Source organism: Euphorbia lathyris, chromosome 3 (assembly GCF_963576675.1).
Source record: "Euphorbia lathyris chromosome 3, ddEupLath1.1, whole genome shotgun sequence".
NCBI classification, from domain to species: Eukaryota; Viridiplantae; Streptophyta; class Magnoliopsida; order Malpighiales; family Euphorbiaceae; genus Euphorbia; species Euphorbia lathyris.
The window spans coordinates 26595075-26616980 of NC_088912.1; the positions used below are offsets into that span (position 1 = coordinate 26595075).

Sequence of the window (21906 nt, forward strand, 5' to 3'; positions counted from 1 at the left end):
TACCGCCGCCTTTCGCTTCTCCACCTCTTTGAGTGTGCCGTCGTCGCTTCTCGTTCTATCGCATAGATGAAGTTCTGTTTAGGAATAATGAGGGCAAACTTGAAAGTTACTTGTTGAAATGTGTTAGTTTTGGTTAGTTTTTTAAAAGGAGCTAGAAATGTAAACTACCCCTTAAAAAGTGTTAGTTTTGTAATTCTCACTTAAATCTTTTATGTTTATGATAAAAAAAATATATATATATATATATATATATATCTTATGTTTACAACCTGTGTAAACTATTTAGTGCCTGAAATATGTAATTTTATATGTAATTTTTATTTTATGAGTTCAATATTTTTGTTAAATAAACTATTTTAATATCTTAAAAAATTTCACCAAGATTAACAAACTATTAATTAAATTATTAAAACGACTAATTTATCTTTATTTCTTTCTTCTTAAATATAATATTATTATTACTTAGTTAGAATTGTTTACATTAATTGCTAAACCTCTCCTATTATAAATAAGGGACAATTACAAAACTAGCACTTTTTAAGGTGTTAGTTTTCTTTTCTAACTCCTTTTGAAAAACTAACCAAAACTAACACATTTCAACAAGTAACTTCCAAGTTTACCCTCATCTTCTTCCTTAACATAACTGTGTCTTTGTCTTTCTCATTCTCTCTCTTTCTTGCGCTCTCTCTCTCTAAAGAACAGAACGACTACGAATACTACAACAATCAATCCAACCCACAGTTCATATAACAAAATTTCTACAATCATATAAGTTTTGTATTGGGTTTTAGTTTTATTGAAAAGATTTACAGCTTAGTCCATTCATCGTTAAGGTGAACGGCGAACGGAAGAGGAGGAAGAAGTGACCCTTTTCCGGCAATCTCGTCCCAATATATATTGTTTCTCTTCCTTTTTCATGTTTTTCCTGGTCGTGCGAACCCAAAAAACAGTATCATTGTTATCTGAAAATGGATTTTGGTTGGAATATCAGTTTCAGATTTTTCCCCGATAGTGTCGATATTTGTAGATATTTGTAGATATCTGTAGATATGTGTCGATATCTGTAGATATTTGTAGATATGTGTCGATATTTGTCGATATCTGTAGATATGTGTTGTCGATATCTACAGATATCGACACATATCTACACATATCTACACATATCTACAAATATCTACAAATATCTACAAATATCGACACTATCGGGGAAAAATCTGAAACTGATATTCCAACCAAAATCTATTTTTAGATAACAATGATACTGTTTTTTGGGTTCGCACGATCAGGAAAAACATGAAAAATGAAGAGAAACAATATATATTGGGACGAGGTTGCTGGAAAAAGGGTCGCTTCTTCCTCCTCTTCCGTTCGCCGTTCACCTTAACAATGAATGAGCTAAGCTTTAAATCTTTTCAATAAAACTAAAACCAAATGAAAAACTTATATGATTGTAGAAATTTTATTATAGGAACTGTGGGTTGGATAGATTGTTGTAGTATGCGTAGTCGTTCTGTAGATTGTTCTGTTCTTTAGAGAGAGAGAACGCGAGAAAGAAAGAGAATGGGAAAGACAAAGACACAGTTATATTAAGGAAGAAGATGAGGGTAAACTTGGAAGTTACTTGTTGAAATGTGTTAGTTTTGATTAGTTTTTCAAAAAGGGTTAGAAAAGAAAACTAACACCTTAAAAGGTGCTAGTTTTGTAATTGTCCCTATAAATAATGGTAAACCGAAAAAAAACTTATAAAAATGCATTAGTAATATAAAACAACTTATAATAAAAAAATCTTAAAAAACATTTATTTAAAACCGGATGAAGTATTATATATGATCCATCTTTCTTTTTGAATTAATTTATTGCAATAAAATTATCTTACTCGTAATTTCATAATTTTGTACATTTTACTTATCAAACAAACCAATAACATTCCACACTTTAATGGATTTTCAATACAAACTACACGGTTTTGTGATTTAATACTTTCAACATTTAACATTTGCAATATTCAGCTTAATATTTCAGTACTTGATTTTATTTTATTTTAATACTTTCAACATTTAACATCACTAGTCGTTTCTTTCCAAAATAAAAATTTAATCTAGTTACCTCCCTTAACAAAAACAAATGGCTAATGGTACAATTCCATAGTAGAGTGAGACTTCATTTCTACTCAGTGGCTACACACAAACATAACATCAAATAGTCACTCTAAAAAGTAAATAGTAAAGTTCCTCTGCTAATAATGAGACGAGGCAACTGAGCAAACAACGCAACTATTAACTAGCCATCATATTCAGACTGATAAAACTTCGTCTCCTGGTAAAACACTGCCACTACTTGATTCCCGCCGAACTTCCTCCCGTTCATGCCCATTCGAGCTTTTGAAGCACCTTCTATGTCCGCATACTCCAAGAACACCTGAACGTAAATACATCAGCCGTCAGCCAATTCCATGACAATAGAGATCAGGGGAACAAAAGAAAAAGGAAGGCTAACTCACCTTCCCGACTCCTTGTGCAGCTTCACCATCTGGTCTTGGGCGAGGGATAACAACATTCACCAAAGTACCTGCATTAATAGTGTGAAAATATGCAAACCACAAATCGCCGAATTTTTTATTACTATTATTTTTTCATTTAGGAAAAGGATCTCAAGTAAAGATAAACAAGGGATATTGAAATCTTGTCTGTGTTAGCCCTGATTCTCTATAGCAGAATGTGGCACTACAAAAAGCTGTAAAACAGACATATAACAAAACAAAAAAACAAATAAAGAAAATCAATTACTATATGAGAAGCTTTAGAATAGACAAGGGTAAAAACCAAAAGTAACTGAAAAATTAAATGGTCAGCTCAAAGATTTTACCAAACTTCTGGCCTTCCATTCTCATATCTTCCAAAATGTCTTCATATTCCTCGTTATCATTGAGCTCATCAGGGTTGACTACTTCAGTCAGGCAAACAACTTTAGTAGGAACAGGTTGTAACATAAGTCTCTGCTCGGAAGAAGCATAAAACGAAGCTTCAGTGAACTATAAAAAAATAATTGGTGATAGTTCAAACAAACAAACAGGACCAAACATGATAATTGGAAAGGAGGAAATACGAAATGAAAAACGGAGAAATGGAATGTAATTCACCTGTATTGCAACTTGCTGCTGTGCGTGCAATAATACGTTTTCTTGTTCAGGCTTAGGTTGGTTAGAACCCTGGTTGGCACGCCTAACGGTGAGAGTTTTATCACCCATTTTTATTCCATTCAGAGCAGCACAAGCTATGTCTGTAACAGAAAGGTCTTGGTACACACAAAATGCGTAGCCTTTTGAGTTCCCAGTCTCTCTATCTTTAACAAGATCAAAACCTCTGAGTGGTCCAAAAGACTCCAACAGCTCTCTGACTTGTGCTTCAGTGAAGTAATAAGGGAGCCCACCAACAAAGATGCGATCTGGACCCTCAAGCCCACCACTGGCAGAGCCTGGATTCAAGCCAACTGCAGCCAAATTAAGATTGGGATTGGGCTGGCTTGGACCAAGAGTTGCAGCAAGGGATGGGTTATAGTCACTAGGTCTCCTCACTTTGACAGGAGCTCCCTGGTAGCAATTTTGTTTCCAAAAGAAAAGATCCAAATTTTAGTTCCCTCCTAAGAGTGCGCATTGCAGATAAAGTTCCTAGCCTAGGATGATCCAACTCAAAGATTAATTACCTCAAATATGATTCCATCTAAAGCCATTGCATTGCTAGCCTCCTCAACAGATCTCATCTCCACAAATGCGAACTTCTTTTCATGGTTTATATAGACATTTACAACAGCATCGCCTTCAGAAAACGAACACAAAAAAGATTTAGGAATCTTATAATAATGCAGGATACTTAGCTAACATCAAATGACAAAACATATTCATACCTGGGCCAGCAGTGTTTCCTCCTATCGCAGCCATTACCTGGCTAAAAAATGTTGCTACAGACTGCAGCCGAAAACAGAGGGTTAGTAAGACTGCTAAATATGTCATGACTTGACAGAAGATATCAATTAACCATGGAATAATGGATGGAGTGCAAAACCTGCTCATTGGCAGTGGGTAGGAGACCTCCAACATATACCCGCCGAGCATGCCTAGTAGCCTGTAACAGAAAAGAAAATATATCTAATATAAGAAGCGAAGTTATAAAAAAAAAAAAAAAAATACATAGCATAGTTGTTCCAAAAGAAAATGTCTTTTATTGGCCAACCTGCTGTGTCATCGCATGAACTGGCATAGCAGCAAGAGCACCAAACTGTTTTAAGTGAAAAAAAAAAAAAATGAGAAACTGAAGGACTCAATTCCACATGAAACATATAATGTATATGTGGGTAAAAAATACCTGACCAGCCCCTAACATCATGTTTGGAAACATTCCAGGGATTGGAGGATTCATCCCAGGATTTGGACCTGCAAAGATCATTTAATTTCAATATCAACTCGTTACAAAGCAAAAGTTCAATGTAGTAAAGAGACCAAATTGACTCCTGAATTGTTTAAAACTATTTAAGTCCTAGCCCTCACAAAAGCCTTATGTAAACAGGATGAATATCAATACATCATTTATTCAATATTAAGTTTTTTCTTTTTTCTTTTTTTGTAGGACTATGAAAGCAGGCAATAGTTTCCAGTTGAAAACGAACAAGAACCATTACCGTGCATTTGATCCTCCTTGAACATAAAAGCTACAGAGTCTGCTCACACCCAGTGTATATCTCAGCACAGAGGGGCAAATAACCCAACATTGCCTTCTTACAACAAAAGACAAGACACAAAACAAACAAACAAACACCAAACAGATGTAAAAAATGAAATATCTCACAGTCCCAGAATTATTCACCAAGTAAGCAATAATAATAAAAGAGCCCATTCAGAGACCATAATTGTTAGTAAACCACATACGAAAAAGTAAGAGTACAAGATACAGCTTACCAAAATGAAATCATGTAACATTGATACGAACTTCCACAGTAGATCATACAGAAAAAAAAAGTACAGTAAAATATCTCCAAGTCCCAGATTAAAAAAATAACGTTGAATACCTCTCAGTGCCAGAATTATTCAAGCAATACTAATAAGAGAGCCCATTCAAACAGCATAACTTCTCAAGAAACCACAAAAAAAGAGATGAGATGCTGCATTACTGGTAACAAAATAACGTAATGTAATTGATACGAACTTCCCACACTAGATCATAGGGAAAAAGAAAAGTCAAAAAGCACTAGAATCACATTACAATAGAGGAGGGTACATATACCTGCAGCTACAGTTGCTGGACTAAACAACGATGCAGATGGTTGAGGAGCCATATCAAAACCACTGATCCTTTTGCTGTAAGTAGATTCAGTTGCAGAACAAAAAAAAGGTGCATAAGTAAGCATCTGATAAATATAAAGGGCACAAAGTGGTATTCGGTCACAACATATGAGTGTTAACCAACATTTCTTCTTTTCTAGTACCACAAACAACATACCTACTAGACCGGGATCGTGAGGGGGAACGTGACTTTGATTTATGCTCAGATCTACTCCTTGCAGGAGATCGTGAACGACGCCTGTGCCTGTCTTCCCTGTCCCCATCATATTCTCTGTGTCTGTTAAAATTAACATCATTAACCAACTAAATTGTGATAATGTTATTTACTATTCAATGAAGTAAGAAAAATCAAATAGAGGTTGATCAAGTATAATACCTATCACTATTTCGGCTTCGATAACCATCATCATCACCTCTACCTCTGCCATGTTCCCTCCTCCCACCGCGATCTCTGTGGCGGTCGCGGTCACGGTCACGATGTCTATCACTGCCCTTATCACGGTCCCTTTCCCTATCCCTGTCCCTGTTTCTCTCCCTATCTTTATCCCTCTCACCACGGTCCCTATCCCTATCTTTGTCTCTGTCTCTGTCCCTTTCACGATCTCTATCCCTCTGCTTATCACGCCCCTTTTCTCTTTCCCTTTCCCTACCTTTTGAAGGTTCTCTTGCATCACCACGAGAGGCATGCTGGAATGAACAAAATACAATTGCTTAATATCAGAAAATAATGTAGGAAGTAATAACAAACGGATCACACGTCAAGACTTGTAATGAATCTGAGAGTAAGTGTAACCAATAGATTAATTTCAAAGTATCACATTTGACACATCAAAGATAAGCACGCAGAATATTGATATTAAAAGAAGAAACACTGAAAGGTTCAGTGCATCTAAACACCAAATGAACAACCACGACACCATATAGCTGGTTAGAACCAAACAAGATCTCAATCAAGTCCATAAGAAATCATCAGAACATTTACCTTGGAAAAGTCAAGCCCTAAATCCCCTAAACCTATCTCTGGCAGCTCTAACGTTCCCCTCTGGCATCGAACAAAAAATAAAACAAGGAAAATATAAAGAAACCCTAAAATCACCAAAAATATTTAGTAAATCTTCCAATTTCCACACATCAACAAGACAAAGCTGGAACAATACTGTACTCCCTTAATATTTGTGTTTCCGATGTAATTGGCTTATAATGGCGTGAATACAGCTAAAGAAAACAGACCTGAGATTTGGAGAGAGAATGGTCATCGGAGCCAACACCAGCACGGTAGTTGTCGGTTTCGGAATCGGCGCCGTTAGCTTCGTAGTCGCTCATAGTAAGAGTTTCTGCTTTATGCTTCTTTTGTGGTATCGGACGAATTACTGATTGAAGAGAAGTGCGGAAACCGGTCCTTAGTTGTACTCTTTAACCGCCGACCTCGGCATTACAAATTTCATTCACACCTATAAAGAAGCGAGTTGGGTTAAATTGGCTGGGCTGCGGAGTCGGATCGGGTCGACTGAACTATTACAAATTGAGGAAATTAGACGGAATACACTTTTGAATTCTTTTTTAAAAATAACTATCTTCTATTTTTACCCTTGTATTGATGTATTTTACCCTTGTATTTATCATCACGTGTTATTTTTATTTTAAAATATCATAATAGGATTAAGGTGTAAAAATATTTCTAACGTTTTGGATCATACTTTTACTTTTAACGTCTAAAATGGTGCAATTTTACTCCTAACGTTGGTACCCAAGAGCAATTTTACCCTAACATTGATAATTTGGTCAATTTCAGACATTATTATAAAAAAACATATATTTTTGTTCTTTATTCTACATTAATTGCATATCAATTTGTTTTAATTTTGTTTTTCATGTTTTTCATCTTCGTCCTGCCTTTGAGTATCTTAATTTCTCCCATATTTTTAGGGAGCAAAACCGCGTGGCGGATCGCTTAGCAGCTGCTGGGCATGGGAGAATGTTAGGTGTTTCTACCCTCTCTGTTCCTCCTTCTTTTCTTTTGCCTTCTCTCCTAGAGGATAGGATTGGGGTCAGCCTTCCTAGACTGATCCCGGTGTAGGTTTTTTGTTGGTTTTGTTTTTTTTCCTTTCCTTTCTTACAAAAAAAAAAAGAAATTAATATTTAAATTCGGTGATTTTTTTGTACAATTCATACAAAAAAAAACAGTGTGTATATTTTTTTTTTCACATCCCAACATATGTTTGTGATTTGTTACTGATAAAATGACGCACGTGTGAAGTGTAAATGTCAAAATTCATGACCGAAAAGACAGTTTGATGAATTATTTCTCAAATTAATCTAATTTAGCAATGTTAGGGGCAAAATTGCTCATGGCTTCTAATGTTATGAGTAAAATTGCACTATTTTAGATGTTAGAGCATCTCCAACAACCTCTTAATTGGGCTCTTAAGTTAAAATTTGAGGAGGGAGAGTTAAAAATCATCTCCAATAGCCTCTTAGTGGCTCCTCAAATCACTAAGAGCCCATCAATCCTCTCTATTAATAGAGAGTCTCTCTCCACCTCTTAGTGCATCCTAACTTTATTTTTTATTAATAATTTATTATTGATATGTCTCTCTCCTTATACTATTGGTGGATATAACAATAAATAATAATCTGAACAATAAAATAATAAATAAGTAGTGGATATAGAGAGTCTTGTTAGAGATGATGTATCTTAGTCACTCTTAAATCACTAAGAGTCAATTATTTATATTATTTTTAGAGAGTGCGCTAAGAGTCTCTTGGAGATGCTCTTAGAGATAAAATTGCTCATGACCCAAAACGTTAGCAGAGTGTTTGGTATCTTCTTGGGATAGAGACAAGGATAATGATTAGGATAAGAATAAGGATAAATGGTCGGGACAATGATAAAAATATGATAGTCAATAATTATTATTCAATGTTTGGTACGTGTGATAGAGATAGGGATAAAATAATATTTTACTATTTTAATTTTATTTAAACTACATAACATTAATTTGAGAGATAAGATTGACTTTTTCATTTTATTAAAATCGCAGGAGTTTATCTCAACTCCTTATACCACCCCCTCTTGGATACAGGATTTGAGGGATAAGATGATTATCCCTAATCTGTCTCACTTTTCTATCTCTCAAACAAACATGAGATAACTTATCTCGTATTCTTTATCTTATCCCACCTCTTATATCTCTTCTAACAAATACCCCATAGGGATATTTTTGCACCTTAACCCTATCAAAATACCATGTTTTTAATTATTATATAATTTATTTAATATTACAAGTATGAAACAATTGTAAATATTGAATCGTTTTTATGATTCAAAATGTCCAAAATGTCACCTACAATAAAACGCCAATTCAGGGAGGGTATATGACTTTCGGAAAAGGATCAACCCTTAGCGAAGCACAAAATACTTACACTGTGGAAGTAGTTACTATTGAGTATATTATATTATAGTACTAATAGTCGTTGTTTGCTGACTTGCACGTGATGATTGTGCATAGGAGGAAATAAAGACCTCGTCTAGTTGCCGGAATCAAGGTAGTCATGTTTTATGCTCGGGTTCTTTTCAGAAGTCTTGGTTTCCCTTAGCAATGATCACTGGTGGTGTTAATCTGGCTGATCGGATAAATGTTAGACCATCTGCAGTGGGTGTATCACTTTGGTAAAAGTGATACAATTAATTGTCTCTTTGGATTGTAGGGTTTTGTATCTTTGGAGGAGAGGAGTAATTTGTATCAGAATTGTGATACAAGAGGCGAAAGAAAAAGGGTGAAATGCATCTATGGTACAAGTCCGATCCAGCGGCTAAGATCGCGCATCAGTTGGCGCGTGTATTACACGCGCGCTTGAGGCGCGTCCAGCCGCAAAGGTGGACTGTGACCTTTTATTTTATTTTATTTTTATTTTTTTTTTTAAATCTTTGAAAAAGTCAGACGGTGGATGAAATTAATTATATACAAAAAAAAAATAGCCTATGTATACTATACGTTGAACCCAAAACATTTGCTTTTATTTGGTTTGAAATTATACAGGTCTTGAATTATAGAATATAGCCGTTTTGTATCCGTTGCAAAAAAATTTTGAAAATTTCAATATAAATACCCAACCCATTATATTTTGCATATGATCCCAAATATTTACACAACAACAAAAAAAAAACACCTAAATACTATATCTTGCATTTTCAGAGGTATGGATAAACGTCAAGGCAAGCAAAACTCCTCGGAGAAAAATTGATATTCTGATTCGCAACACCCTAATCATTTCCAAATGCCAAACCGAAATACTTCGAATATGCAAATATCTCCTATGAGGAGATCTCCGCAACCCGGATTTCCTCAAAATTACGGTAATTTTGTCTCAAACCCTCAAAACTTCTACCATCCCGATGTTCATTACGCCAATATGACCCAATATAACGATAGACAACCGATGAACTATCACCTCCAAAATTCGGGTTATACTGATCCATATCTTTCATTCAACAGTTCAAGAAGTTCATTTTCCGGATCACAGTCGCCAAATCTTGACTCGCCAAATCGGGATTCTGTCGATCTTGATGATGAAGACGACAACGACGAAGAAGAAGAGATTGACGAATCACTTCTCGGTGAACCTGTTGTCGAGCCAAAAAAGAAGCAAAAACAGTATAAATGGACGCATGAACTAGAAGAGTTATTATGTAAATGTTTTTTATCAATTTCTACAGACAATGTTGTTGGTTCGGCTCAGAAGAAAAGACAATTCTGGACTCGAATAAGCAATATGTTCAACGAAGGAAGACCCAGAAATTCGGAAGCACTCACAAGCGGTAAGGGTAAGAATAAATTTTTACGAATCAATAGAGAAACCAATAGATTTGTTGGTTCATTTATGAAAGTGCAAAATTTGCAATTAAGTGGAAAAGGGGATAATGAACTAAAAAACACATTATTTCAATACAACAACACATTATCTCTTTTAATTGTATTATTTTTAAATTGTATTCTAGTATTATTTAATACACAAACACATAAACTAAAAAATACATTATTTCAATACAACAACACAAACTAAAAATACATTATTTCAATACAACAACACATAAACTAAAAAACACATTATTTAATACAACAACACATAAACTAAAAACTACATTAATCCCTCATATCAATCCCAACGGACTGCTCGGTCTCATAAATCTCTACAGCTTTATGGATTGTGTCGATATAATCAGATGGAAGACTTGCCAATGGTGTTTCAGCACGTCCTCATACTTCACTGTAATTGTTTTTCTGTGCACTTGCTCGTTGGAGAGAAATAGATGCACCACGGAAAGATTGCCAATTTGCACATAAAGAAGTTGGATAAGCATCATGAAGCTCATGAAATGCAGAAGACGGTGTCACTTTTAGAAAAAATATTACATAAATATTTTTTCTTTGTGTATAGTTTGCTCTAAAAACCCTCGAGTTTTCAAACAATAATCGTGAAAAATACGCATTACATGCATCAAGTGGCATAAACAATTTCATAAATATTTGTACGTTTGCAGGAATAGTATCCCCACATAGACCGTCACACCATTCAGATAAAGAAAATTCCATTGGTATGTAATGCATGTAGCATAAGAACCAGCACATGTGCATTGAGCTCTTGGGGAACTCTCCCTTTATTGGAAGTTTGAAACAAGACATAAACGGGAAATCGGGATGAAATATTTCCGGTTGAATAAATGTTTGTCCGTAAGAGCGGACAACATCATATTGATATTCAATCATCTTTTGAGTACACTCAGACTGATTGAGGGTTGTGATGATGTTATATTCCATGGGGAAGTTTGATGGATCCATTTTCACAAGTGGGTGATACTGGAGGCTAAGATGGGTGGGTCTTATAGAAAGCAAAAATCTCATTATCCCATGTGCTATCCTTGGGAATCATTACAGAACCCACTATCCCATATGTTATCCTTGTGAATTATTACAGAACCCACTATCCCATGTGCTATCATTGGGAATCATCACAAAAATCCCACTATCCCATGTGCTATCCTTGTGAATCATTACTAAACACCATTATCCCATATGCTATCCTTGGGAATCATTACAAAACACCACTATCCCATGTGCTATCCTTGGGAATCATCACAAAAATCCCACTATCTCATATGTTATCCTTGTGAATCATTACAAAACACCACTATCCCATGTGCTATCCTTGGGAATCATCACAAAAATCCCACTATCCCATGTGCTATCCTTGTGAATCATTACAAAACACCACTATCCCATGTGCTATCCTTATGAATCATTACAAAAGACCACTATCCCATGTGCTAGCCTTGTGAATCATTACAGAACCCTTGGGAAGTATTACATCTATAAATTACAACAAGTCATATGAATTTTCTCAATACAAAATACTCATCTATTTCTTAACAAACACCTTATAAAATGTCTAATTTCAATTATGATGACTTTTATCAGAGACAACAAGCAACTTCTGCAAATTTGTAGGACGAAGGAGATGATCTTATTGAGCAAGCTATCACACAAGCAATTGTCGAACCATTGGCACCAATTCGTCGTAGACGACATATCAACCGTAATCGTGAAGAAGGAGCCGAATGTTTATATAAAAATTACTTTGCTGATGCACCAGTATACAACGACCAAATGTTTCAAAGAAGGTTTCAGATGAGTAGACCATTGTTCATGCGTATAGTCCAATCATTGGAGAACCATACAGTCTATTTTACACAGAGGGTTGATGGATTAGGGAGGATGGGATTCACACCCATTCAAAAATGCACTGCAGTGTTACATATGCTAACTTATGGAGAGGCCGCTGATCGTGAAGATGAGTACATCAGGATTGCTGAAACCACAGCATTAGAATGTCTATCAAAATTCTGTCGGGCCATCATTGAGGTTTTCGGACCAGTATATATGCGTAGGCCAAATACTGATGATGTTAAACGCTTATTCTCTATGCACGAGGATATCCATGGGTTTCTAGGTATGCTTGGGAGTCTTGATTGCATGCACTGGCCTTGGAAGAATTGTCCTATTGGGTGGCAAGGACAATACACCCGAGGGGATCAAGGCGTGCCTACAATTATGCTTGAAGCTGTTGCTTCACAGGATCTTTGGATATGGCATGCATTCTTTGGTGTTGCTGGGTCGAACAATGACCTTACTATCCTTAACAGATCACCTTTGTTTCAGGACAAGATAGAAGGTAAATCTCCACCATAGGATTACATGGTTAGTGGTAAGATGTACAACATGGGGTACTACCTCGTTGATGGCATATATCCAGAATGGGCTATATTTATGAAAAACTTTCCACATGTTATTAATCCGAAACAAATTCTATTCACGACAATGCATAACTCTGCTAGGAAGGATGTGGAACGGGCTTTCGGTGTACTTCAGGCCCGTTTTAACATTGTTCGTGGACCTGCCAAGTTGTGGGAAGAAAGAAAACTTCATGATATAATGGAAGCTTGCATTATACTACATAATATGATTATTGAAGACGAGTGAAACACGTATTGTAGGGATTATCCTCCTGAAATTTTTGAAGGGGAAGTCATTGAGGGCGTTGCACGAGGAAACCCTCCGATTGTTTTCGAAAACTTAGTTAGACAGGAGTTGGCAATTTGCAATAGAGTGACACATACCGTGCTAACTGATGATCTAGTTAAGCATATATGGCGACGTCATGGAACGAGAGATCTCAACCAAAGACCTAGCGGTTCAGTTGCTTAATATGTTGCGTGTTCTAATGTCATTGTTTTTTTTATCGTCCATTTTTTCATGCTTTTAATGTAATTTCCTCGTTTTTAAATCTTGTATTTTATTCCGTTTCGTATTCTCGTGTTTTATTTCAATAAAAAAATATCGTTTGTGATATTTTTTATTTTTGCAATTAATTGTATTTTTTAATTAACTATTTCGGTTCAAAATAATTATAGATATAATTGATATTTATTTTTTAACCAATTTATAGCTTAATGGAATTATTTAGATTGAATGATGAAATAATTAGATTAATTGTTTGGTGGAAAGAAATAATAATTTATTTAAAATGTGTAAGAGTTTTATGACAAGTGGGTCCTACGTAAAAAGTGATACAAATTGGTTTAATGGAGAGGTAGTTGAGTGTATTAGATTTTTTTGAAAAAAGTGGATTTTTTTTTTTTGATATAATAAAAAAAAAAGTTGTATCACCCATTGTGGGTGCTCTTAGATTGGGGAGAAGAGCTCTATTTCTGGAAGGGCAAGTTCAGGTGTTCATCTTTCAAGGCCTGATGCCCGGTTTCATTGCATACAAATTCGGGTACCAGTGGATTATGCAGTTCTAATAGTGGTCTTTATCTGCTTGTTTGTAGCAGGATTTTCGAGTGACATATTACCCATGTTGCACGGAAACGGATACGGAGAAACCTAATTTCTGAAAAACATAGGAAACGGAAACGTGGAGAAACGTGTAAATATTAAAAATATAGGGGTATATTTATAAATATTTAAAATATAATAATATATTAAAAAAACAAGATTGAAGAACAAGAGGAAGAAAGTCCAGACTCAATCGAGATTTATGAGACAAAGATTATATAAGAAAGAAATATGGGTAAGTTCTTTAAATTGAAAGATACAAGGAAGGAATTATCTCTCAAATAGGAAGTTTCAATTTTTCCTAATCTTAGATTGAATAAGAATTGCAAAATAGAAAGTTTGAATTTCCAGAATTTTAATCGAAATAGGTAGAGAAAGTCGTTTAAAAATAGAGAGACCTGTTTCATATTTTGGGTAATTACAGAAACGTTTCATATCAGGTTCCAAGAGTTTTCGTTTCCCACATCTGTCGAAAACGGGAAAACTCATATCATACTTCATAGGATTTTACGGGGAGGGGTCCCACCACAAGGGTGTATTGGGGGCAAGCCTTCCCTTGCCAATTTAATTGGCAAGAGGCCGCTCCTAAGACTCGAACCCGTGACCTCTGGTCACACGACAACAACGTTTTACCGTTGCGCCAAGACTCGCCCTCAATTTAAAATCTTATAGTGTAAAAAAAAATTGTAGGGTTGTAACTAGAAAATTTAATTAATTAAACTGGATTAAAAAAAATTTGTCATAAAGTGAAGTAGACAACATGTGTTGTTTCTACACAATTTCAGCCATCAGACGCGCTCGCTTTGGCGCGTGCCTGACACGCGCCAGACGCAACTGTGTCTGACACCTGCGTGTTGTCTACTTCTATAAATTTTACCCATTTTATTTTATTTTTTGCTTAGAAGAGAAAGTTTGTAACCAAAAAGAGTTACAAACTAATACAAGTGACATCCTCTCTACTTCTTGATTATAACTAATGTTGTAAAGTAACAAATAAAAAGACTTCCGCTATAGATGCTCTTATTTCTTTTCTTACTGTTCAAATTGAAGTTTACAAGGAAAGGCAAAAAAGCATAATTGAGCCTTGAATATAAGGATTTTATTTTTCCATATTGAACCATTGATTATTGATTTCCATATGGATTCGACATTTATTTAACTTTTATGTCGAGTTTGGATGACACGTGTTGTTATGACGATTCAGCAAACTCTATCTTCACTAGTAAACTCAATCTTCTTTTCTCTCATTTTGCGATTTGCATCATAATCGCCACATGGATCTTCTTATGTAACACTAAAATCTATTCTCTCTCCTAGTCTAGAAACTTATTGTTTTATTTATTCACATGACATTGAAAATATCCACGTCAGCGGGTCTAATCCTTTAAGGACGCGTACTCGACCGAAAAGTTAAATAAAACTGAATCTGTAAAAAAATAATGATCAATGACATAATATGAAAAAATAATTAATTAGGGGTTTGATCCTTAAAACATCAGAAGTTGAAGAACTGAAAACAACCAATCAATTTCAACTTTAACTATAATTGCCTCATTTACCCATCTATAATATTGCTTTTTATTTTTAACTTATTATTTAATAATATTTATATTCAAAATATTAGTATTTACCTCATTTCTTGTTATTTAGTAGGGTTTGCTTCTCCACGTATTAAAATTGATAAAATATCAATCTTGATGGATAGTAAATTAATAATTCTTGTTAATTTTTTAATAATTCCGTTAATAATCTTTATGAATCAAGTCAAATAAGTTAAGGTTTTATTTTTATTTTATTTTTAATGAATTGAATTACTATATTTTGTTTGTGTCATAACTTTATTGATGTATTCTCATGTGTATTATTTAGCGTGTCAAAAACCACGTCAAATTGAGGCAATTTGACAGAACTATTAATTTATGGTCTCATTAGTCAAAAATCATGTGAACTGGTCTGCTTGGATGGGGTTAGAGAAGGTTCACTAAAGTGAGATTATTTTCCTAACCCGTTTGGGAAGGAGTTTAAATGGAGGTTATTTTTCTAACCTTGCTTGGCTAGGAGTTTAAGTTTAAAGGAAGGTTAAATGAGGGTTAAATGCAGGTTCAAAAACCTTGAAATAACCTCAATTTCAGTCCCACCAAATTGGTGGGATATGGAGGTTCTATAAATAATCTCCCCTCCCCTCCCCTCCCTTCCCTTCCCATTCCTTCTCCTTCTTTTAATGAACCTTGTGAAACCTTGATCCAAGCAGACCCGTTAGTGGCTTGGTTGCTTGTGTTGGAGATGTCATTTGCTCCCACAATTTGAGGAATTGTGAATGCAATGAGATGCAGGTGCAGTTTTAGCTTCAATTTAGAGGAAGCTTTCATGAAATTTAGAGGTGCAATGAAGCTTGAATAGTAATCAGACGAAGCATTCAGGAAAATTTAACTTATGGATGGGTCACTCCTAACAAGACCTATACTTATGGAAGTCAATGGCATTTATAGGAACAGACCATAGAATTTTATTTATTTTCCACAATGATGTTGACTGTGCTCTTCTTATCTTGCTAACAAAGACATGGACACTTGTGGTGCTAACAAGAAGATTAAAATTATTTTATATGTACTAAGAATGTAAACTATATTCTTCATCCTGCTGCAATGGTTGGGCTTATCTTTTCATTGTTTATTTTAGTGCTACTATTTCAGATTGTCATTGCTAAGGATACAGCTCATTGTCCTCCCTCAGTATGTGGAGGAACAAATATCAGTTATCCTTTCAGACTAGAGACCGATCCAATCAGCTGCGGAGATGATCAATATAAGCTATCTTGTGAAAACAATTTCACAGTCTTGCATCTATTTCATGGAGGAAAATATCATGTTCAGGCAATCAACTATAACAACTTCACCATCCGGCTGGTGGATGCTGGTGTTGATAAAGATAACTGCTCCTCCATTCCTAGTTTTCCTTTAACAACTTCTATCATTCATAATAATGAAGAGGTGACCAAATCTCGCTCCATATGGGACACGCATCATGTGGAGAATCCATACACCTTGTATAGATACAAACAGAAGACAGGATATAGATACCGGTGGGAAACGTTACCAGTAGAGAATTTTGGTTTCATAAAGTGCCAAAATCCTGTAAACTCTTCTGTTTACATGGACACTAGTCCCTGTATTAACTCTTCACTCGGAATCTATACTTATGCATACTTTGGTGAAATGAAAGGATATGATTTGAGGGATGGTTGCAGCTTAGAAATGGTGTCAGTAATGTTGCCAAGAAGAAGAAGAATTTCATCTTTCATTGAGCTTCATACGGAAATGGCATTTGGATTTGAGCTTTCCTGGCATTACATCTACTGTAGACACTGTAGTACGGGCCGATGCTACCGAGACAACAATGACAATTTTCATTGCCAAAACCCGTGTATGTACTGTTTATGTTTTTGTGCATTTTCACACAATCAATACAGTTTATTATACAACACATGAAACCACTTTTGTCTTCTTATGATAGGAACAGTTCCCTATGATAATCTATGTAAGTTCCCACTTTCTCTGTCCAAAAGTCTAACTAATATAATTGTAATATATGTTTTTTGTAACAGTAATTTTCTTTATGTTTGCATCAGGGATATTCACACTGTTGGGCATGATAATCGATCTTTGTAAGGACACTTTTCCTTCTTACATATATGAAACTGCATGCATAGATAGTTTTATTGAATAAATGGGTACAGCATGAAACACTTATATGAATAGTTTATGTCTATTGAACTCTTCATTCAGGCATGCTTTTGGCTGCAAGAGCTTTATGTGGAGGTCCTTGCGTTGCTGCATTTTTAATCTATACATGGCGAAGGAGACATTTATCAGGATACAATACAATCGAAGAATTCCTACAAACTCAAAACAACCTTATGCCTATAAGGTATGCTTACTCAGACATCAAGAAGATGACTGGAGGATTCAAGGAAATGTTGGGTAAAGGAGGCTTTGGTTCTGTCTATAAAGGAAAGCTTCGTAGTGGTCAGTTTGCTGCAATAAAGATGTTAGAAAAATCTAAAGCCAATGGACAAGATTTTATCAATGAAGTTGCAACCATTGGCAGGATTCACCATGCTAATGTTGTGCGATTGATTGGTTTTTGTTCAGAGGGATCAAAGCATGCTCTCGTATATGAATTCATGTTTAATGGATCTCTTGATAGTCATATTTTTAGCCCAGAAAGATCTGTTTCTTTAAGTTGGGAAAAATTATACGAGATTTCTCTTGGAGTTGCTCGTGGTATTGAATATCTCCATAGAGGTTGCGACATTCAAATTCTTCATTTATATTAAGCCTCACAATATTCTTCTCAATGAAAATTTCAATCCAAAAATTTCTGATTTTGGGCTTGCCAAGTTCTATCCAACAAGAGGAAGCATTGCATCTCTCACAGCTGCAAGGGGAACAATAGGATACATGGCGCCAGAGTTATTTTACAAGAATATTGGACGTGTCTCGTACAAAGCAGATGTGTACAGTTTTGGCATGTTGCTGCTGGAAATGGCAGGGAAAAGGAAGACCCTGAAAGCGGATGCACCAGAAGAGAATTTGAGCCAAATTTACTATCCATTTTGGGTTTACAATAAGCTCTCAGATGGGAAGTTAGAAATTGAAGATGCAACAGATGAAGAGAATGAAATAGTAAGGAAAATGATCATAACAGGATTGTGGTGCATACAAATGGAACCATCAAATCGGCCTCCGATGAACAAAGTTGTGGAGATGCTTGAAGGAGATTTGGAAGATCTGCAATTGCCTCAGAGACCTCTTTTATATCCAGCAGCATCAATGCAAAAGGATGGGGAACAATCTTCAGTTGAAGTTTCAGAATCTAGCAGCCTGACTGACATTCCAGCTTAATTTACTGGCAGTTCATCGTACAATCTGCTAAGTGAAAGGGTATGTAACATATGTGGTAATTGGAACTAATCTCTGATACTAGACTGTGAAATAAATAATTTTATTGACTATTAATAGAAGCTTGTTTGATGATACAATCTTATTATTGGGCAACTTTTTGCCTCAATATATATTAAAAACTCTGTCCTTTTTACTCTTTTATGTCAAAAGAATAGTATAGGCCTCAAATTTGCTTCCTATGCCTGTTTTAATCCAGGAAAATCAATGGGAGAGAATCATTTGATTTTGCAGAATCAAGTGTTAAGCAATGACTCTGGTTATCTTCTTCTTTCTGTTCAAATAATTCTGTTTTTTCCTATCAAAAAAAAAAAATTTGTTTTTTAAAAGTTAATGCACAGGAGGACAGAGTTTGAAACTTGCTAACATAGGTGTATTTTGAGAAAACTCAATAGTGTATTATTGGAATAATAGGTATTTATATACAAAGTGGTATAGATGCTAATAGGTCCCTGAACTAATATGCTAATAGGTCCCTAAACTAATATCTATATGCAATTACATATATTACAATATGGAAAGTTATTAATAAAAGAAATTAATAATTTTCTTATGATTGGATAGATAATTTAATAGCAGATCATGTATTAACAGTGCAACAGTGAAAACCACATTTTGATCATTTTGATGCCCATGTCAATAAGATTCTCACTTGGGTTCGATTTCCAGCCTTTTCTTGTTGAAATTAGGTGCAATGATAGGATAAGTCTACCAGGTCGACAAACACACTCTATCAACTGAAAGAGGAAGTACGCCACAGTATGTGTTGAGATCAACTTGAATATGCCATTGTTAGCCAAATACAAGCCAGAGTAATAGAATTTTGATGATCCGCGAAGCCAAACCGGGCCGAATCATAAACACGGGCCCAACCTATACTTAGGCCCATGGTTCCAGATCAAATGGGCTCCTAATAAAGGAAGCGGGTAAAGCGGATAACCGCCCCGAAATCCTAACAGGGCATTAAACCTCCCACTCAAACAAACGAAACCACGTTGGTGGCCACGTAAGGGACGTGGAATAGAAAGAGTAACCGCCCTCGGCGGTTACCTAGAGATACTTATAAAAGAGACATGAAAGCAAATGGGGGAGGTAAGTTGACATTTTTCCCATCAGTACTATTATCAACCTACTAGCCTTCCACATAAAACTGACTTGATCGTCGGAGAGTTTTCCCGGAGATCCTGTCTCCGGTTTTGTTTTGCAGGTAACTACGACGAGGACCATCGAACTAAATCCGACAAGTTATCATTGGTGCGGTGAACGTGGACCTTTTTTACCAACATCTGGGTAAAGGTACACAAAGAACATGTCAGAACCATCACGAACGACTGGAGTTACAACCAGATCAACTAGTATGAACTCAAGGGGTCCACGGACTGTGAATTCGCAGCCTGCGAGTACACAACCTGTGGTACCCAGCTCGTCGAATCCTTCGGGACAGTTGAGTCCATTATTGGAGGTCCAAGTGCAAACCGAGAGGGAGATGTCCAATAGCGATTTCATACAGATGGCAGGACAAGTCTTGGCTTCGAATATGAGCCAAGCGGCTGGAGATCGAATGATTAGTTTGTTAACTGCAATCGCTGATCACAATACCGCCGTAGCGGCTGCTCCTCAAGAACCCGTTGTCATCTCGACACAATCACCGACTATTCCTGCCATATCTGCGCTTCCGCAGCCATCTCGAGAGACAAATCGGATGGGTCAGAGTAGTCGCATGAACCCACACAGCCATCCAGGCAACTACTCGCACCAAGATCCTATTATGACGATCCATCCGACCTGGCAAGCATCCCAGCCGATGTCAGGAAGGCAAGGAATTCTTTCGCTACAACAAACGGAGCCCTTTGTCCACAGACATTCAGAGTTGATGACGTCTGGAATGAATATGTCTGGGCGGGAGCACACTTGGAACTTTGATCCTATAACTGGACAGCGGTTAGACCCACAGCGAGAACAAATGTCGACACAGTATGGCGGGTGGATGTCACCCAGAATTCACCAGCAGCGGATGGAAGAAGTTCGGTGGGAACCCAATACTGAATTGGAGGATCAACTGCGAAGCATGATGGAGCGAATGGGGTACACACCTAGGGCGAGAGCAGTGGTGCAGAGTGATTCGCCTTTTGCCCCATCGTTGCGGGAGTTTATTCCAGATCACAGAATAAAAGCGCCGGCGATACCTAAATACTATGGGGATCCAAATTCTGACCCTGAGGCACATGTCAGAAACTATAGGGAGTTGATGGATGTTGCAGGAGCAAGCGAAAGCATAATTTGCCGATTGTTCTCGACCACTTTGGGTGGTGCAGCATCCGATTGGTTTCGGTCTCTACCTACTGAATCTATTCACAACTGGACTCAATACAGTCGTGATTTCTGTGCAAAGTTCGTAGGCTGTAAAGCAGCAGATGTGACGGATAGACAGCTGAAAGAGATCAAATAGAGAAATTACAATTCCCTAAGGGAATTTGTTGTAGCCTTCAATGATATTCTGGTGCGGCTACAGAACCCGGATATCGTGAGCATCCGCAACATAATGGCAGATGGAACCACAGATTGGAGCATGCGGGAGGAAATCATCCGCAACAAGCCACGCACAGTGGCCGAACTCATGAAGATAGCAAAGGAGTTCATGGAAGTGGATGATGTCAACAGGGAACATAGAGCTCAAACCCGGCGAGAAAGAGATGCCACTAGATCCGCTTCGGACAATCGGCGCCATCAACATCAAACCCAGTCCAAGGGTAATTTTGTTCGAAAGGGCGATCGCTCCTTCCAGGGAGGAGGATATCAAACGCCATTGAATACGACTCGCCATGAGGTGTTACTTTGGATTGAAAAGAACCCCCTGAAGAAAGATGTGCAGTTTCCTGAGACGAAAGGTCGAACTAGTTTGGGGCGATATCCTAACAAATATTGCAGGTTCCACAGATTGAACGGCCATGACACGAACGATTGCTACGAACTGAAGAGGGAGATTGAAAAGCTGATTGAGAGAGGCAAACTGAGTCAATTCGTTAGAAAAGAAACGATGGATGAAAAGGTAACACTTCCGCGTGAGGTAGAAGTAAGACCAGAAAAGAAGCAGAAAAAAGGAGTGATTAACGTGATAGCAGGCGGGATCTATGAGCCTCCAACAAAAAGGGCTCGCCGTGAACAGCGAAAAAGCAACACGAGTAGGGAGGATGCCCTTAATTACTCATTTGCGTGA

The 21906-nt window shown here is 36.6% G+C and overlaps 1 protein-coding gene and 1 pseudogene across 8 annotated transcripts; one reads left to right on the forward strand and one right to left on the reverse strand.

The window, feature by feature from the left end:
- Nucleotides 1–2004: 2004 nt before the first annotated feature.
- Nucleotides 2005–6777, reverse strand: LOC136222250 (splicing factor U2af large subunit B-like). 8 transcript variants are annotated; one of them, XM_066009819.1, is made up of 14 exons: nt 6566–6777; nt 6318–6377; nt 5712–6022; nt 5493–5612; nt 5277–5350; nt 4362–4429; nt 4230–4274; nt 4062–4121; nt 3904–3964; nt 3703–3815; nt 3140–3589; nt 2866–3031; nt 2501–2568; nt 2005–2418 (listed from the first exon to the last, which is right to left on the reverse strand). In XM_066009819.1, the coding sequence occupies exons 1-14, from the start codon at nt 6656–6658 to the stop codon at nt 2281–2283; spliced, it is 1827 nt and encodes a 608-aa protein (XP_065865891.1). In that variant the 5' UTR covers nt 6659–6777; the 3' UTR covers nt 2005–2280. The 8 variants fall into 8 exon arrangements, 5 of the variants coding, with proteins under 5 accessions (XP_065865891.1, XP_065865892.1, XP_065865895.1 ...); XM_066009820.1 differs by having other exon boundaries at nt 2866–2995; nt 6566–6776; XR_010685566.1 differs by having other exon boundaries at nt 2337–2418; nt 2501–2733.
- A 9557-nt stretch (nt 6778–16334) lies between these two features.
- Nucleotides 16335–18858, forward strand: LOC136224676 (rust resistance kinase Lr10-like; annotated as a pseudogene).
- The last annotated feature ends 3048 nt before the right edge of the window (nt 18859–21906 follow it).